Source organism: Eurypyga helias, unplaced genomic scaffold (genome assembly GCF_000690775.1).
Source record: "Eurypyga helias isolate BGI_N326 unplaced genomic scaffold, ASM69077v1 scaffold626, whole genome shotgun sequence".
Classification (NCBI taxonomy): Eukaryota; Metazoa; Chordata; class Aves; order Eurypygiformes; family Eurypygidae; genus Eurypyga; species Eurypyga helias.
The window spans coordinates 48750-60763 of NW_010257003.1; the positions used below are offsets into that span (position 1 = coordinate 48750).

The following is a 12014-nucleotide window of genomic DNA, read 5'->3' on the forward strand; positions in this document are numbered from 1 at the left end:
AGAGCGAGGACCGGAATGTATTTGGGACCATAAAGTAACCTAGCAATTGATTTTGGAGAAGCAGACAAGTGGAATGTCTCAACCCACAAGCCTTTCCTTTTGTTTTCTCCTCCCCATCCCAGCAGGGGAGGAGTGAGCGAGCAGCTGCATGGAGCAGCTGGGACCAAATCGTGACATCTGGTTATGCTTGCCAGGTAGTAGGAGGATGACTTCAGACAATTTTAGTATGTCCTGGACTACCCTTTGAAAAACAGTATTCATCTAAACAACCTTCACTGTACCAGACAACCATCAGAAAAGAAATCCTCATACAACATTCTCAACCAGTGACAGTCCTGACAATCTTGGGTCACTACCCACAGAAAATGTCAGATATGTATATAAAACAGTATGCCGGGAAAGATTATCCTTTTTTGTTGTTGTAGTTTCTCTTCTTAATGAACTTACACTGCATGTCCATTGCATGTTGGCAGAGGTCTTACATTTGCAAAGAAAAAAATCAAATAAAAGGAAAAAAAAAGGCATACAAACCCTTAAAACTGGTTACGTTGCCTAAGAAACCCAAATCATGGAAGATGTGCTGGACAAGGTTATATAGCTGATAATGCAAATGGAACAAATATTATCTACCTTCACTGGGTGATATTTCTTTAATCACTAGTTTTGATTCCTGGAAGTCTAGAGAGGTATATATGACCAGCTGTTTACTACGCAAAACCCAGATCTCCATACAAAATTCAAAACTATTTACAGAAGTTATTACATAATTATTCATTGCTGTTTATTAAACTAATCCTCTTTAAACTGACAAGCTTATCATAATGAAATGACAAATTTTAAATAGGAAATATATATATTAAAATAAAAACCCAAACTCAAATGACAAAAAAATAACAGTTGAAGCACACCTGTTTAATACTCAAAAGAGATGGCTCCCCAGCAGGTCTCTGTTCCAACCTTAGCTTGAGACATTCATGGATAACATTGAGCAGGACTCGGCAGAGGACCAAGAATGCAGGTTCAAAAGATGGTAAATCCATGGATTTCAGCTCCTCCCATGATACAGTGCTGCATTTTTGCTCACAACAAGGTGGGGAATTTAATAACTGCACATAATCTGAACACAACATGGGATCTGGAAATTCTGAAAACTGTAACAAGAAATGGGTATCATGAAAAGGATCCTTAAGTTCTTTAGGATTTAGCAACTGTTTAAAGTAGCATGCACAAAAGTCTGCTTTTAAAAGGTAAAACTCTATCAATTGACAAATCAACCACAGGGGATTATTTAACTATTATTTTTTTATTTGAGGATCACCAGGCCAAGGAAAACAATGATGGACCCTTGCGAGTGAGCAGAACAACGCTTTATGTTTCTGTTTTAAAATTATTAAAGAATCCATTAAAGCTGGAGATCACCTCACTACACAGGAAGAACTGCTGTTTAAGGTTATGATGAACATACAAGTTAAGCTTAACATAATATATGGGAACATATATTTAAGTCATTTTAAGATACAATACTTGAGAATTTCAAAGTATATTAAATAAATAAAAAGGTTTTACACTAAAGACTATATCTTGGCTATGTCAGGTGAGTAATCTTGTTCCTTTTCAAATACACAGTGCATATATTGCATAAAACTCCACGTTGTAAAGTTATGCAATATTCAAGAAAGCGTCACTAGCTAAACTGAACACAACTATTGAAAAAGATAACTTATGAACTTTGGTAGATGTTAAGAAATTGAAACTGTAATTTAAAAAGGAAGATGAAGTATTAAGAGATCAAGCTGGTTTTTTTCAATTAAAAATCTTATTTTTATTTAAATGAAATTATATTTAAATGAAATTACATTTCTAACTAGATAAAATAATTGAAACTATCTGAAATAGACATCCTAAATATCTAAACCGTATAACTTGTGATCACATTTTAAGTAAAGCTGTACATGGAGGCACTCTGGGGTTCAATTTAGGAAGAAAATTTGGATGGCACTAGGTGTACAGCTCTTAAAGATAACAACACAATGAACAACATCTAAGGATAAGATTTTATTCAGATTGTTTGATTTATTCTAATTCTCATTTCACAGCTACTAACTATGACAGCTGAGTATCCTGCATTCATGCATTAGACATTGTTAGCTTTTTTTTATGTTTTCTTCAGTGTCAAATTTAAACATCATCTCTTCAAAGGAGGGAAAAACGTTACCAGAAATTAGATCAAAAGATTAAGTGCTGCCTAGTAAGTTTTAAAAAATTTAAGCCACTTTTAAGCTCGTTATCTAGCAGTAAATAAAAAGTTAAAACAAAAGAAATTGTTTATTCCTTTACACTTACACACACATTTTTGACATTTGTGCCTGCAGTGTTGTAAAAGCTCTGCTTTCTCCAAGAGCCACACAAAATTACAGCTACTGAAAAAGTCAGTTTTCTTACATGCTTTTATTTTTTAATACTGTGATGTTTCTCAACTGTCATGGGAGATGGAATAGCGTATTCCTTACTGTCTAACGCTGGCAGAAAACATACGTGTACGGCAGATTTTCAAGCAGTTTATAAAACCACAAGCTCATTACACAGAGATAGCAAACACGCATGAGTGGGGATATCCTTTACATCTGGTTTAGTTGAAGTTTAATCACTAGCTGATCTACAGTCTAAGAACTTATCTTCTTAGACGGTATATTAATGTCGTCTTTTTACTCTCTTTTAAAAGAAAAGTATAGCACCAGAGCTAAAATCTTTTATACAAGAAGTTTTCATTAATAACAGATCATGACAATACTCCACTTCTACAGTATAACAAAATATTTAAATACAATCCTCAATGTGATACAAGTATAGTGTTGGAAAATTTAGTCATTATAAAAATAATAAAGAAATAGTCTATGAGCAAAAAAAAACACCATGAAACTGAATAAATGTCTTACTTCACTTTCTAACATTAAGGATAACAGCACATCCCATTAGGGCTCAGTTTTAGACACCTAAGCTTCTGTTGTTCACTTTGACTAACCTTAATCTTCAGTGGGCCCAATCTGAACTGTTTCAAGTGACTATCAAACATTTCTTAAAAAAATCCCAACGAAACATCCAAGCCATTTGTTAAGATCACACATGAAATCCATACTCAAAAGTGCAGCCAGTTGAATAAACAACAAACAGGGTACACAGGCTTAAATTCTGTTCTAAAATTACATCACTGATTTTGTAAACTAAATATGAACTATTAGTCATTTTCTTTAAGAACCGCATCATACAAGTTCTACACAAAAAAGACACTATAGTGCCTAAAGCCTTTTTAAAGTACCAGAGCCTGTGGCAAGCGAAATTGTACTTTAAAAAGCACTAAGTCTGTGTAAACATGTATTTAAGATGAAATGAGCATTAAAATGGATATAGTGGAAGAATCTGGTAAGCACATATTAGGTTAAAGACAGTGTTTAAGTAACAACAGAAATGAAAGTATGTCCAGAGATTTTTAAAGCGTATGTACACATAAACACACAGAGTCAAGATAGAAAAATAATAGAAGTAACAAAGGTTAACAGAACACTTACAGCTCTGGTTGCATACAAACATCAAACTGCTCTGCACTAAAAAAAACCCAAGACCCCATGTTCAAAGAACTGTCAGATGCAAAGACCAAGCAATTCAAAACCATTTCTTCCATTTTAGCCTGACGTCATCCTTTGCTGCAGCAGGTACCACACTTCGGACAATCACTATTTTCTCTTTTTTTGACTTGTTTTAAGTTTATGACATTCACCCTTAGTCATAATAAAGTCATTTCTTAAAAGAGGGACTCTGTTCCAAAGAAAATGTAATAATTATTGAAAATGAACATTCAAAGAAGTTGCAAGGGTGGACAAAGAGGGAGAAAAGATTAACCTTACATCTTACACAAGTCATTCAACACTACATTACCAAAAACCGTTCTGTGAAGCTGCAGCAAAGACTCTAGCTACTAGGGGTTCACTAACTTGTTTTAAGAACCCTTATGAAGTCAAAGCATCTGAGATATTTAGCAATTTCAAAAATACAGTCAAAGTAGTTTTCAACACCCCCAAATTATGCTGTATTTCCTTTGGGGGTTTTGTAAGGTATTTCTACCTATATATTAAGCTGAAATTTCTAACTATATATGGTTTGGGGGTACTTCTGGTTACTGTAACAGATACCGGCAAGTTTTGCTTACACACACAACTCTCCAGAAACACATAAATATTTTCTTAATGTAAAACTTACTAGAACACAAGTTGAAACCAAATAGAGAATAAATAAAAATTCAACTAATATCTTCATTTTTTACAGTAATCTCCACATTAGCATCAGTACTAATAAAAACTTTTTCAAAATCAAATAGTTTTATATTTATAAATTTATTGATCCTAAAAAAGTAACCTCCGAGGGAGATAAACAACTGGTCCCTTTACAAACGTGACAGTTAACACTAAGAGATCAGCAACATGTCAAAGGCTGCATGTCGTATCCAACAGGCACGTTGTCTAAAAAATTCCTTCATCCAGAATCCATGGTTAAGGCTCTCCTCACAGTGCTACTTTATTCAGCACGACAAGTAACCCTTGCTACTAGCTCTTCCTAATATAAAAATGCCTAGAAGTTAGGTAACAGTTTATAATAAGAAACTATATTCTGCCTTGAAAGAATTAGTGACCACAACTTACCATATGAAACTTCAGCTACTGTCCTTCATTTACTGCTTATTTCATAATGTTGTTTTTATTAACTCACAGTCATTCTTAGTTTGGAATATAAAATGACCCAAAGAAAGCACAACACAACAAACGAAGAGTCAGCCGAAGAATGCAGCATGATAACATGATTTGCTTCATAGACTTCAAAATTGAGAAAACCCATTCATTTACCCAATCTGGTGTCAAGTTTCATATGCCACCACAGTACTTCATTCACTTAGATAAGGAAAAACCCAAAACAATACTGTCATTTTCATAAAGCATGTCTTGCAGAGAGACAGCAAGTCTTGAAGACAAGAAAAAGGAAAATTACCATATCCATTTTAATTCTTCTCATGATTCATTTTTTGTGCCTGATTTTCCATTGTAAATTTTCTGACTTATGGCTTTAGACATTTGCAAATGCAACAAGCAAAGATGTTACCATAAAAATGTGATAGGACAGAGAACTAGTTTGTGTTTCACGCAGATTCGAATTCAGGTGAAACTACAGATTCATTTCAGTGGAAGCGGAACTAGGCTCTTAATCATACCATACAATATCTTTCAAAAAACAGCAAAGCAACCAAAGCTTCCATAAGACCCCAATTCCTCCAGTTTCAGTTAAAGCCAATACATCAGGGGAGGTAGTCCTGTTACCCATTCAGCAACCTACCTCCAGCTGGTGATCACTCCTTACCAATGCCATACGGGCCCTTTGCAATGAGCCATGCATTAGCTTGTGCAGTCTTAAAATTAGCTTCCTCAACCCCATTTGCTTCAGTGCTTTATCTACAAACGGCCTGTAAATAGAGGTCAAACAGTGTTGGGTGCAGCTTGTCTCAGCACTGCATTCTGGAATAACCCAAGAGGCGGAGTCATCTTCAGATTCAAGCCTATCAAGTCTCCTTGAAAAATGGTCCTGAAAGTCAAAATTTGGCTTATTAGTAAAATTGTTCTTGATGGCTTGTCTAAGTTCCTCAACATTCTCCTCAGAGATTTGTTCATCCCCATCGCTCTCCTCTGTGCATGTTCCTGAGGATTCCTTTACTTCTGTTTCCCTAACAATTTCTTCATCCTCTGGATCATTGTCCTTAGATGGTCGAGGAGAAGGAATTTCAAACACTGGCCAGCCAATGTCAGAAAGATTTTTGATGCCCAATACAGTTCCCATAATCCTTAGTTTTTGATTTAAGTCTTTTGTAATATTTAACCATAGACAGAGCGCCTGCACTCTGTCTTGGAAGTCCTTTGCAGCATACTTTTCATAGTCCTTTTGAAGAGCCTGCAGAGATGGATAAAGTGCTTCTATATACTCTAGCAGCTCCATTATCCGCTTCACTTGCTCAAACGAGACCCGCTGGCGATGGAGGTGTTCATGGTAACTTGAGTATCCCAAAGCACTAGTTCCATGTGTTGCTTTGCAAACTCCTTCTCCTGAAGTACCATTGAGACTGGCTCCGTTTTTTACACAGGAGAAGCTTCCATAGTTCACTTTGAAGGTGAGGATTTCATTGATGATATCAGGGATAGCTTGACGGGCTGCATAGAGATAGAGGTCTTGGTCATTAATGCTCCGGCCAGCATGCCAAGCCTGCAGCTCCAGCCAGATCAGTTCATTGGATCTGTTCAGCCAGACAGAAGAGGTGTTTTCCTGTCCTCTTTGCTCCCTGTCCTTTTTCTTTGAGACTGAGGTAAGTTTTAACAAAAGCCGCAGGGTTTCAAAGAATTTTAAGCGGTCTGCCGGGCAATCAGTCCTAGAAGTCTGGCGTGCAGTTCTGGGTATTGGCATGGGCACAGAGACTGGAAGCTTAGCATTGCTACAGCCAAGGCTGAGGTAAGGCTTATGGAGATCCACATCTGGAATTGGTTTTTTTGGCAGAGACCCACTAACGGAGTCTAACATAAATGAGCACTGCACATTTTTCTTGTGATCTCGTTCTGTTGTCCTTAGGGTATCTCGGATCTTTTTCCCCTGCTTATAGCTGTGCTCCTCCACGTTCTCACTGGTTTTCCCATTGTCTTTATGCACAGACTGAGCTGGCACACTCATTTGTTCTGCAAGAAAAGAAAAAAAAGAAAGAAAGAACGTGACTGCAGCAACAAGAAAAAGCATCGTTCAACCCAGCTCCCTACCACATTTCTTAGGTTGAGCATAAAACATTTTTAAGCATGGGTCAAACTAAAAGGTCATCTTTGCAATCACTAGTATAGCTAAGTCAATGGTACCACCAATTTTTTTTCTCCTCTTGCTTTACCTCTTTTGTAGAAAGGACCTCAGAGAATTCTCATTATCCTGAGTGTGCCATCTATGGAGAAGTGAGTATGATCAAAGAATGCTTTCCAAGTTCATTTTCCATACATCTGTCACACAACCTTGTTGCAAGGGATGAAATAACGGACTTCATGCCATGATCAGTATTATAGAATCATAGAATGGTTAGGGTTGGAAGGGACCTTAAAATCATCTAGTTCCAACCACCCTGCCATGGGCAGGGACACCTTGAACTAGACCAGGCTGCTCAAAGCCTCATCCAGCCTGGCCCTGAAGACATCCAGGGATGGGGCATCCACAGCTTCTCTGGGCAACCTAATGATATGATCGATGTGAGCCAATTTATTGCAGAATTACATGCCTTTTTATACACTTGTTAAATGCTTAGCACATATGTCATCGATTATGATTGGTTCCTAGCTAATATTATTTGTTAAAACATGTAGCATCTTTAATAAAGGCAAGCTCTGTCCATGTAGCATCTTGCTAAAGGCAAGCTTTGTTCATGTAGCATCTTTGCTATAAGAAAGCTTTGTTCATGCAGCATCTTGCAGTTTCTGCTTGGTCAGGTTTTGTGAGCTTGAGTGTGTTCACAGTTTTTCATTCCCAAGACCTTCAGATCTTCTTGCTGTAACGTTGTTTCTTCTCTTCTATATATTGTTCATTTTCTTCTATGCTCTGTACTGTCCTGTTTGCTCTAGGCCGAAGCCAGGGTTGCTCAGGCTCAGAGATTCTACATGACCATAGTCCTGCAGAAAATCCTCAACACAACTTCCCAAACAAAAGCTCAAAATGCAACAGAGCATTATGAAGGTTTCCAAGTCAAACATCATTAAAGAGATTCATGCACATGCAATTTCATAAAAACTGAAGCATGTCTGGATTCTAAAATTTAGCTAGAATGATCTGATCCTGGCAACAGCAGAGGACAAACACTTAACTCAAACATAGTCTTCCTCCTGGAAATGGAAACCTATCAGTGATTCTAAGAGACCCATGATGGAACTCACTATGACAGACTTTACATTCATCTACTCAAACACTGCTGTCAGACCACGGTACCTCACCCTTTGGTCACTAACTCGTGAGGCTAACCAGCACCAGACAGAACATAGGACTAGAAGTCCTGCTGAGCGTATCAGCTTGAATTCCACGCCACAGCTGGCACTGCCAAGAGGAGGCAACAGGCCAAAAAGTGTGGACAGGCAGGCAGCAGGAAGATGCGTTCTGCATTGGCAGGGAAGACGAAAGAAGATGAAGGGGGTTGGCAGAGATCACACACACACACACACACACACATACACACCCCTCCCAGACTCTCAGGTAGATCAGAAAATGGATCAACTTTTAACAGCACTTTGATGTCAAAGATTTTGGTGACCTTGCAAAATAAATTAAAACCCTGGTGCACTTAAAGATCACCTTTGAACTTACAGTCCAGCTGCCAGGAGGTCCTCTAAACCCCTTCAGTTTGTCTTCTGAAGGTGTTATTCTCCTTCAATAGTCATCTTCAGATTCCCCATCCCACCAAAACATATTGATAGAAAGGCAAGTTAAGGCATTTTGGATGTTGAATAATTATATTTTTAATATCTGAATATTCATTATTCTCAGCAAAGCCCAGGCACAATAACCTACAACTTGTTCCAAAATCCTCTTGTTATTATCAAATAAATGGTCACCAGTGATTCAAACACACCTGACAATTCTGCAATAAAGGAGTATCAATGTTATAACTGAGTTTCTACTATTATTATTGCAGTTTTGTAACGTAGGTTTAAAACAAGTGCTAACAGATTTTGAGTTACAACTACCTTTAGGGCTACGTGGGGCAGGTAGGTTTCATGACTAACCAGAGATCAGTTGGTGAGAGGGGGGACATGGTAGAGTCTGAAATCTTAAACAGCTTGTTGTAAAAAATGACAAAGTGAATTTGAGCAACTTGATGGGGGTGAGAAAGTGGGGCAGACAGAAGTTCCCCTTCAAAGCTGAAGTTGCAGAAGTTTCATACTAAAACGTGGTCAGGGGCACTGTTTTTACAGAGTGCAAGAAGCTAATGCTTCCCTAAGTAAGCAAGCATCGCTGGACTGACGTTCCATACCCTCCAAGTCAGAAAAAAACAGGCAGGAGACACATGTATGTCTTAGGAGCAACTCCAAAATGCGTTTAGCTTAGAAACCGTGAATCCCATAAGACTTGGGCTATAGGAGAAATGATTCAGAAACTAGTTAAAACAGATTATTGTGTCAGTTTATTTTTTGATACTAAATGCAAGTTATAAGAAGCTTGGTGTGACAGAAATTAAACCAACAAACATTGGAGATGTAAGGATGCAAGCACCTAATGTCCCAAATTCTTTCAGTTGTCCAAATAAAAGAAAGAAACGTTCAATCGGTGTTATATGTAAACATCTGAAAAGTTATTTCAAATTTACTTTTAAAACTGACTAGTTACATCAAACTAACCCCTGACCAACTTCTCTTACTGAAGTAAAACGAATTCAATCTCAACAGCAGCATATGCATACACATTCAAAGTCAACCGACTAGTCCAACTTTGAAGTCGCTGATTCTGAGTTTTCTTGTGGGGGTTTTTTTTTTTTTTCTTCACAATACAGAAACAAATTTTTGGAGGTAGTTCGTATAGGCAAAGTTAAACAAAATGAACCATGAACTTTCCAAAAAACATATTTTACACAACATAACACTATCCAATTCATTAATAAAAAAAATAGCCACCATATTTCAAAGATACACTTGAAGCAACCAAGAACAGGATATTATTATTCCAGAAGGAAGAACCACTCCCCTCACAAGAGGAAAGCGAGACACCTTGCTCCAAAAACTCAAAATTCACTAGCAGGGATAAACAGCTCCCTATTTCTCATAAAGGTATCAATCTTCAATACGTGCTCAGCACCAAAGGGTTACTACGAAATGTTTCTTTGTTTAGAAACTAACCTTTTTATTAAAAAAAAGCACAGAAAGAAACAAGGAAAAACATAGAAAGCAAGGAAAGTTGTTATGTAACTACCATACACAGAACTAAGTCAGGTTAATGTTGCGTTAAAAGTTTAACTCAGCCAAAAGGCACAATTAAAAGCCAGTAAAAGCAGCTTAATCATTCCAGTGCCTACACAGCTAACTGGCAAGTATAACGACATTTGTCTCCAGTTTAGTTTAAGAGGTCTTTTGGTGAATTCCCTCTTCACAGTGGCATTGTACAGAGGCCGTGTGAAATAGAAGGGAATCAAAAGCTTCGGAAGATGTTTGCATAGGCCCTTCTTTTATTACGAACTTGCACTCCACACGGCTGTGCAACTGAAGAATAGACTGTATTCTCTTATTCAAACTAAACCATTTACCTGCTTCTCCCCTACACTTTACCCTGAAAATGTAATCCTTGCAAGGAAGTGCACGCTGTGATAACACTTCCTACTTCCTGTGAAGTAGTTTTAAAAACTGCTTCCAAAATATTAACTAGCAGTAGTCAAACTGCCGTAATAACTCTGGCAAATAACCTTCTCTAACCCCTTTTTTTTAAAAAAAAAAAAAAAAAATGCTAACACACAGAAAAACCCACATAGAAACCCAACAAAACAAGAAAAAACAAACCTAGGTATATTCTGTATGACAATGATGAACATATAATCTTAAAAATGGCTTTCTTACACCCATCACAAGCACAGCAAAACCACTAAAACTGCACTTTTTTTTTTCTTGGATGTTAACTACTGCAGGTTTTTCAAAATTATATTTTCAACAAGCCATTACCTTACTCTGTATCTGCTCAAAAATAAAGAAAAGCTTAAAAATCATACTTTAACCTACAAAAGTTTTGTTTAGTATTAGATATCGTTACTTGGTAACATTAGAAAAAAAATTATATATCAAGTCTTGTTTTTTTCCCAGTTACGACTTTATAAATAAAGCACCAATAGAAGTAAACAGTGGTAACTACAATTTAATTGTTTCAGTGACAGTAAAGAATAAAGAATAATCACTGCAAACTCTGTTTTTCTATATAACAGATGGTGAATTGCTTCAGAACACGAAGTTGGGGCAGAGAAGCAATGATATCATTACTAGAGACCATTTTTGTTGAATAAAAAATAAAAGGTCATTTTTTCCAAACTCATGCTCAAAACAGGGTTTATTTCTTTTGAAAGAAGCCTAGTTTAGGCTGTTCATGATCTTATCCATCTGTGGTTTGGAAATCTCCAAAGATGGAGATTCAACAACCCACCAACCTCTCTGGCAAACTGTTTACTGTTTGACAACTCTTTTTCTTCTGATACCCAAAAGAGTTTTTCCCTTGTCAAAACTTGTGACAGCTGCCTCCTGTCCCTTCACTGCATCTCAGTATCTGGCTCCATCTCCTCTGTATCTCCTCCATCAGGTAATGAAGGGCTACTGCTATGACCTTATGATCACTTTAGGAGAAAAAACAAACCACCACAACTACCTTTCAAAGTGGAGCGGCTAGAAGGTCTCCCAGCGTTATTTTTCTGATGTTTTGTTGACATACGCTTCATCTGGCGGGGTGTACTAGGAGGAGAAGTTCCATAGAAGGTGTCAGCACTTGCTTCATCTGATAATTCCTCAGGGTCAGATTCAGAGATCTTGCAAGTAGCATCTTCTGATCTGCACTCTAAAAGAATTTTTTTCTTGCAATATCTGCTTAGAAAGCTCACCCATTGATAAATCCCAGCCTTCTATATTTTCCTGCCACAGACATGTATACTTATCCCAAGTTTTTTCACACCCATAAGGGCAACTTTCCAATCAAGCAAAGTATAGGCAACATACCACGAAGAGGATGTATAGCCAGAGTGTAAGTAAGAAAACATGGTGTAAACATACATGTATATTTCTTAATTAGCCTAATTACTTTGGTATTTTGGAAAAGAAACTGGTAAGACTTAAAAAGTCAGAGCTCAAGCAAATACAAATTTAAGATAACGTATATATATTCTTCAAATCCCAAATCCAGATGGTCAGCTTAACCACTGGATGCTGTATCAGTGAATCCAACAG

General features: G+C 37.2%; 1 protein-coding gene across 1 annotated transcript in view; it reads right to left on the minus strand.

Moving 5' to 3' along the window:
- MAP3K4 (mitogen-activated protein kinase kinase kinase 4) overlaps positions 1-11628 on the minus strand; it is a gene marked incomplete at its 5' end in the record, with an annotated part of 53862 nt that extends 42234 nt beyond the window's left edge. Inside the window, 3 exons of the mRNA XM_010153842.1 lie at positions 909-1151; positions 5380-6761; positions 11443-11628. Coding sequence (XP_010152144.1) covers positions 909-1151; positions 5380-6761; positions 11443-11628 — 1811 coding nt within the window. The remainder of the gene's footprint in view (positions 1-908; positions 1152-5379; positions 6762-11442) is intronic.
- Between the last annotated feature and the right edge of the window lie 386 nt (positions 11629-12014).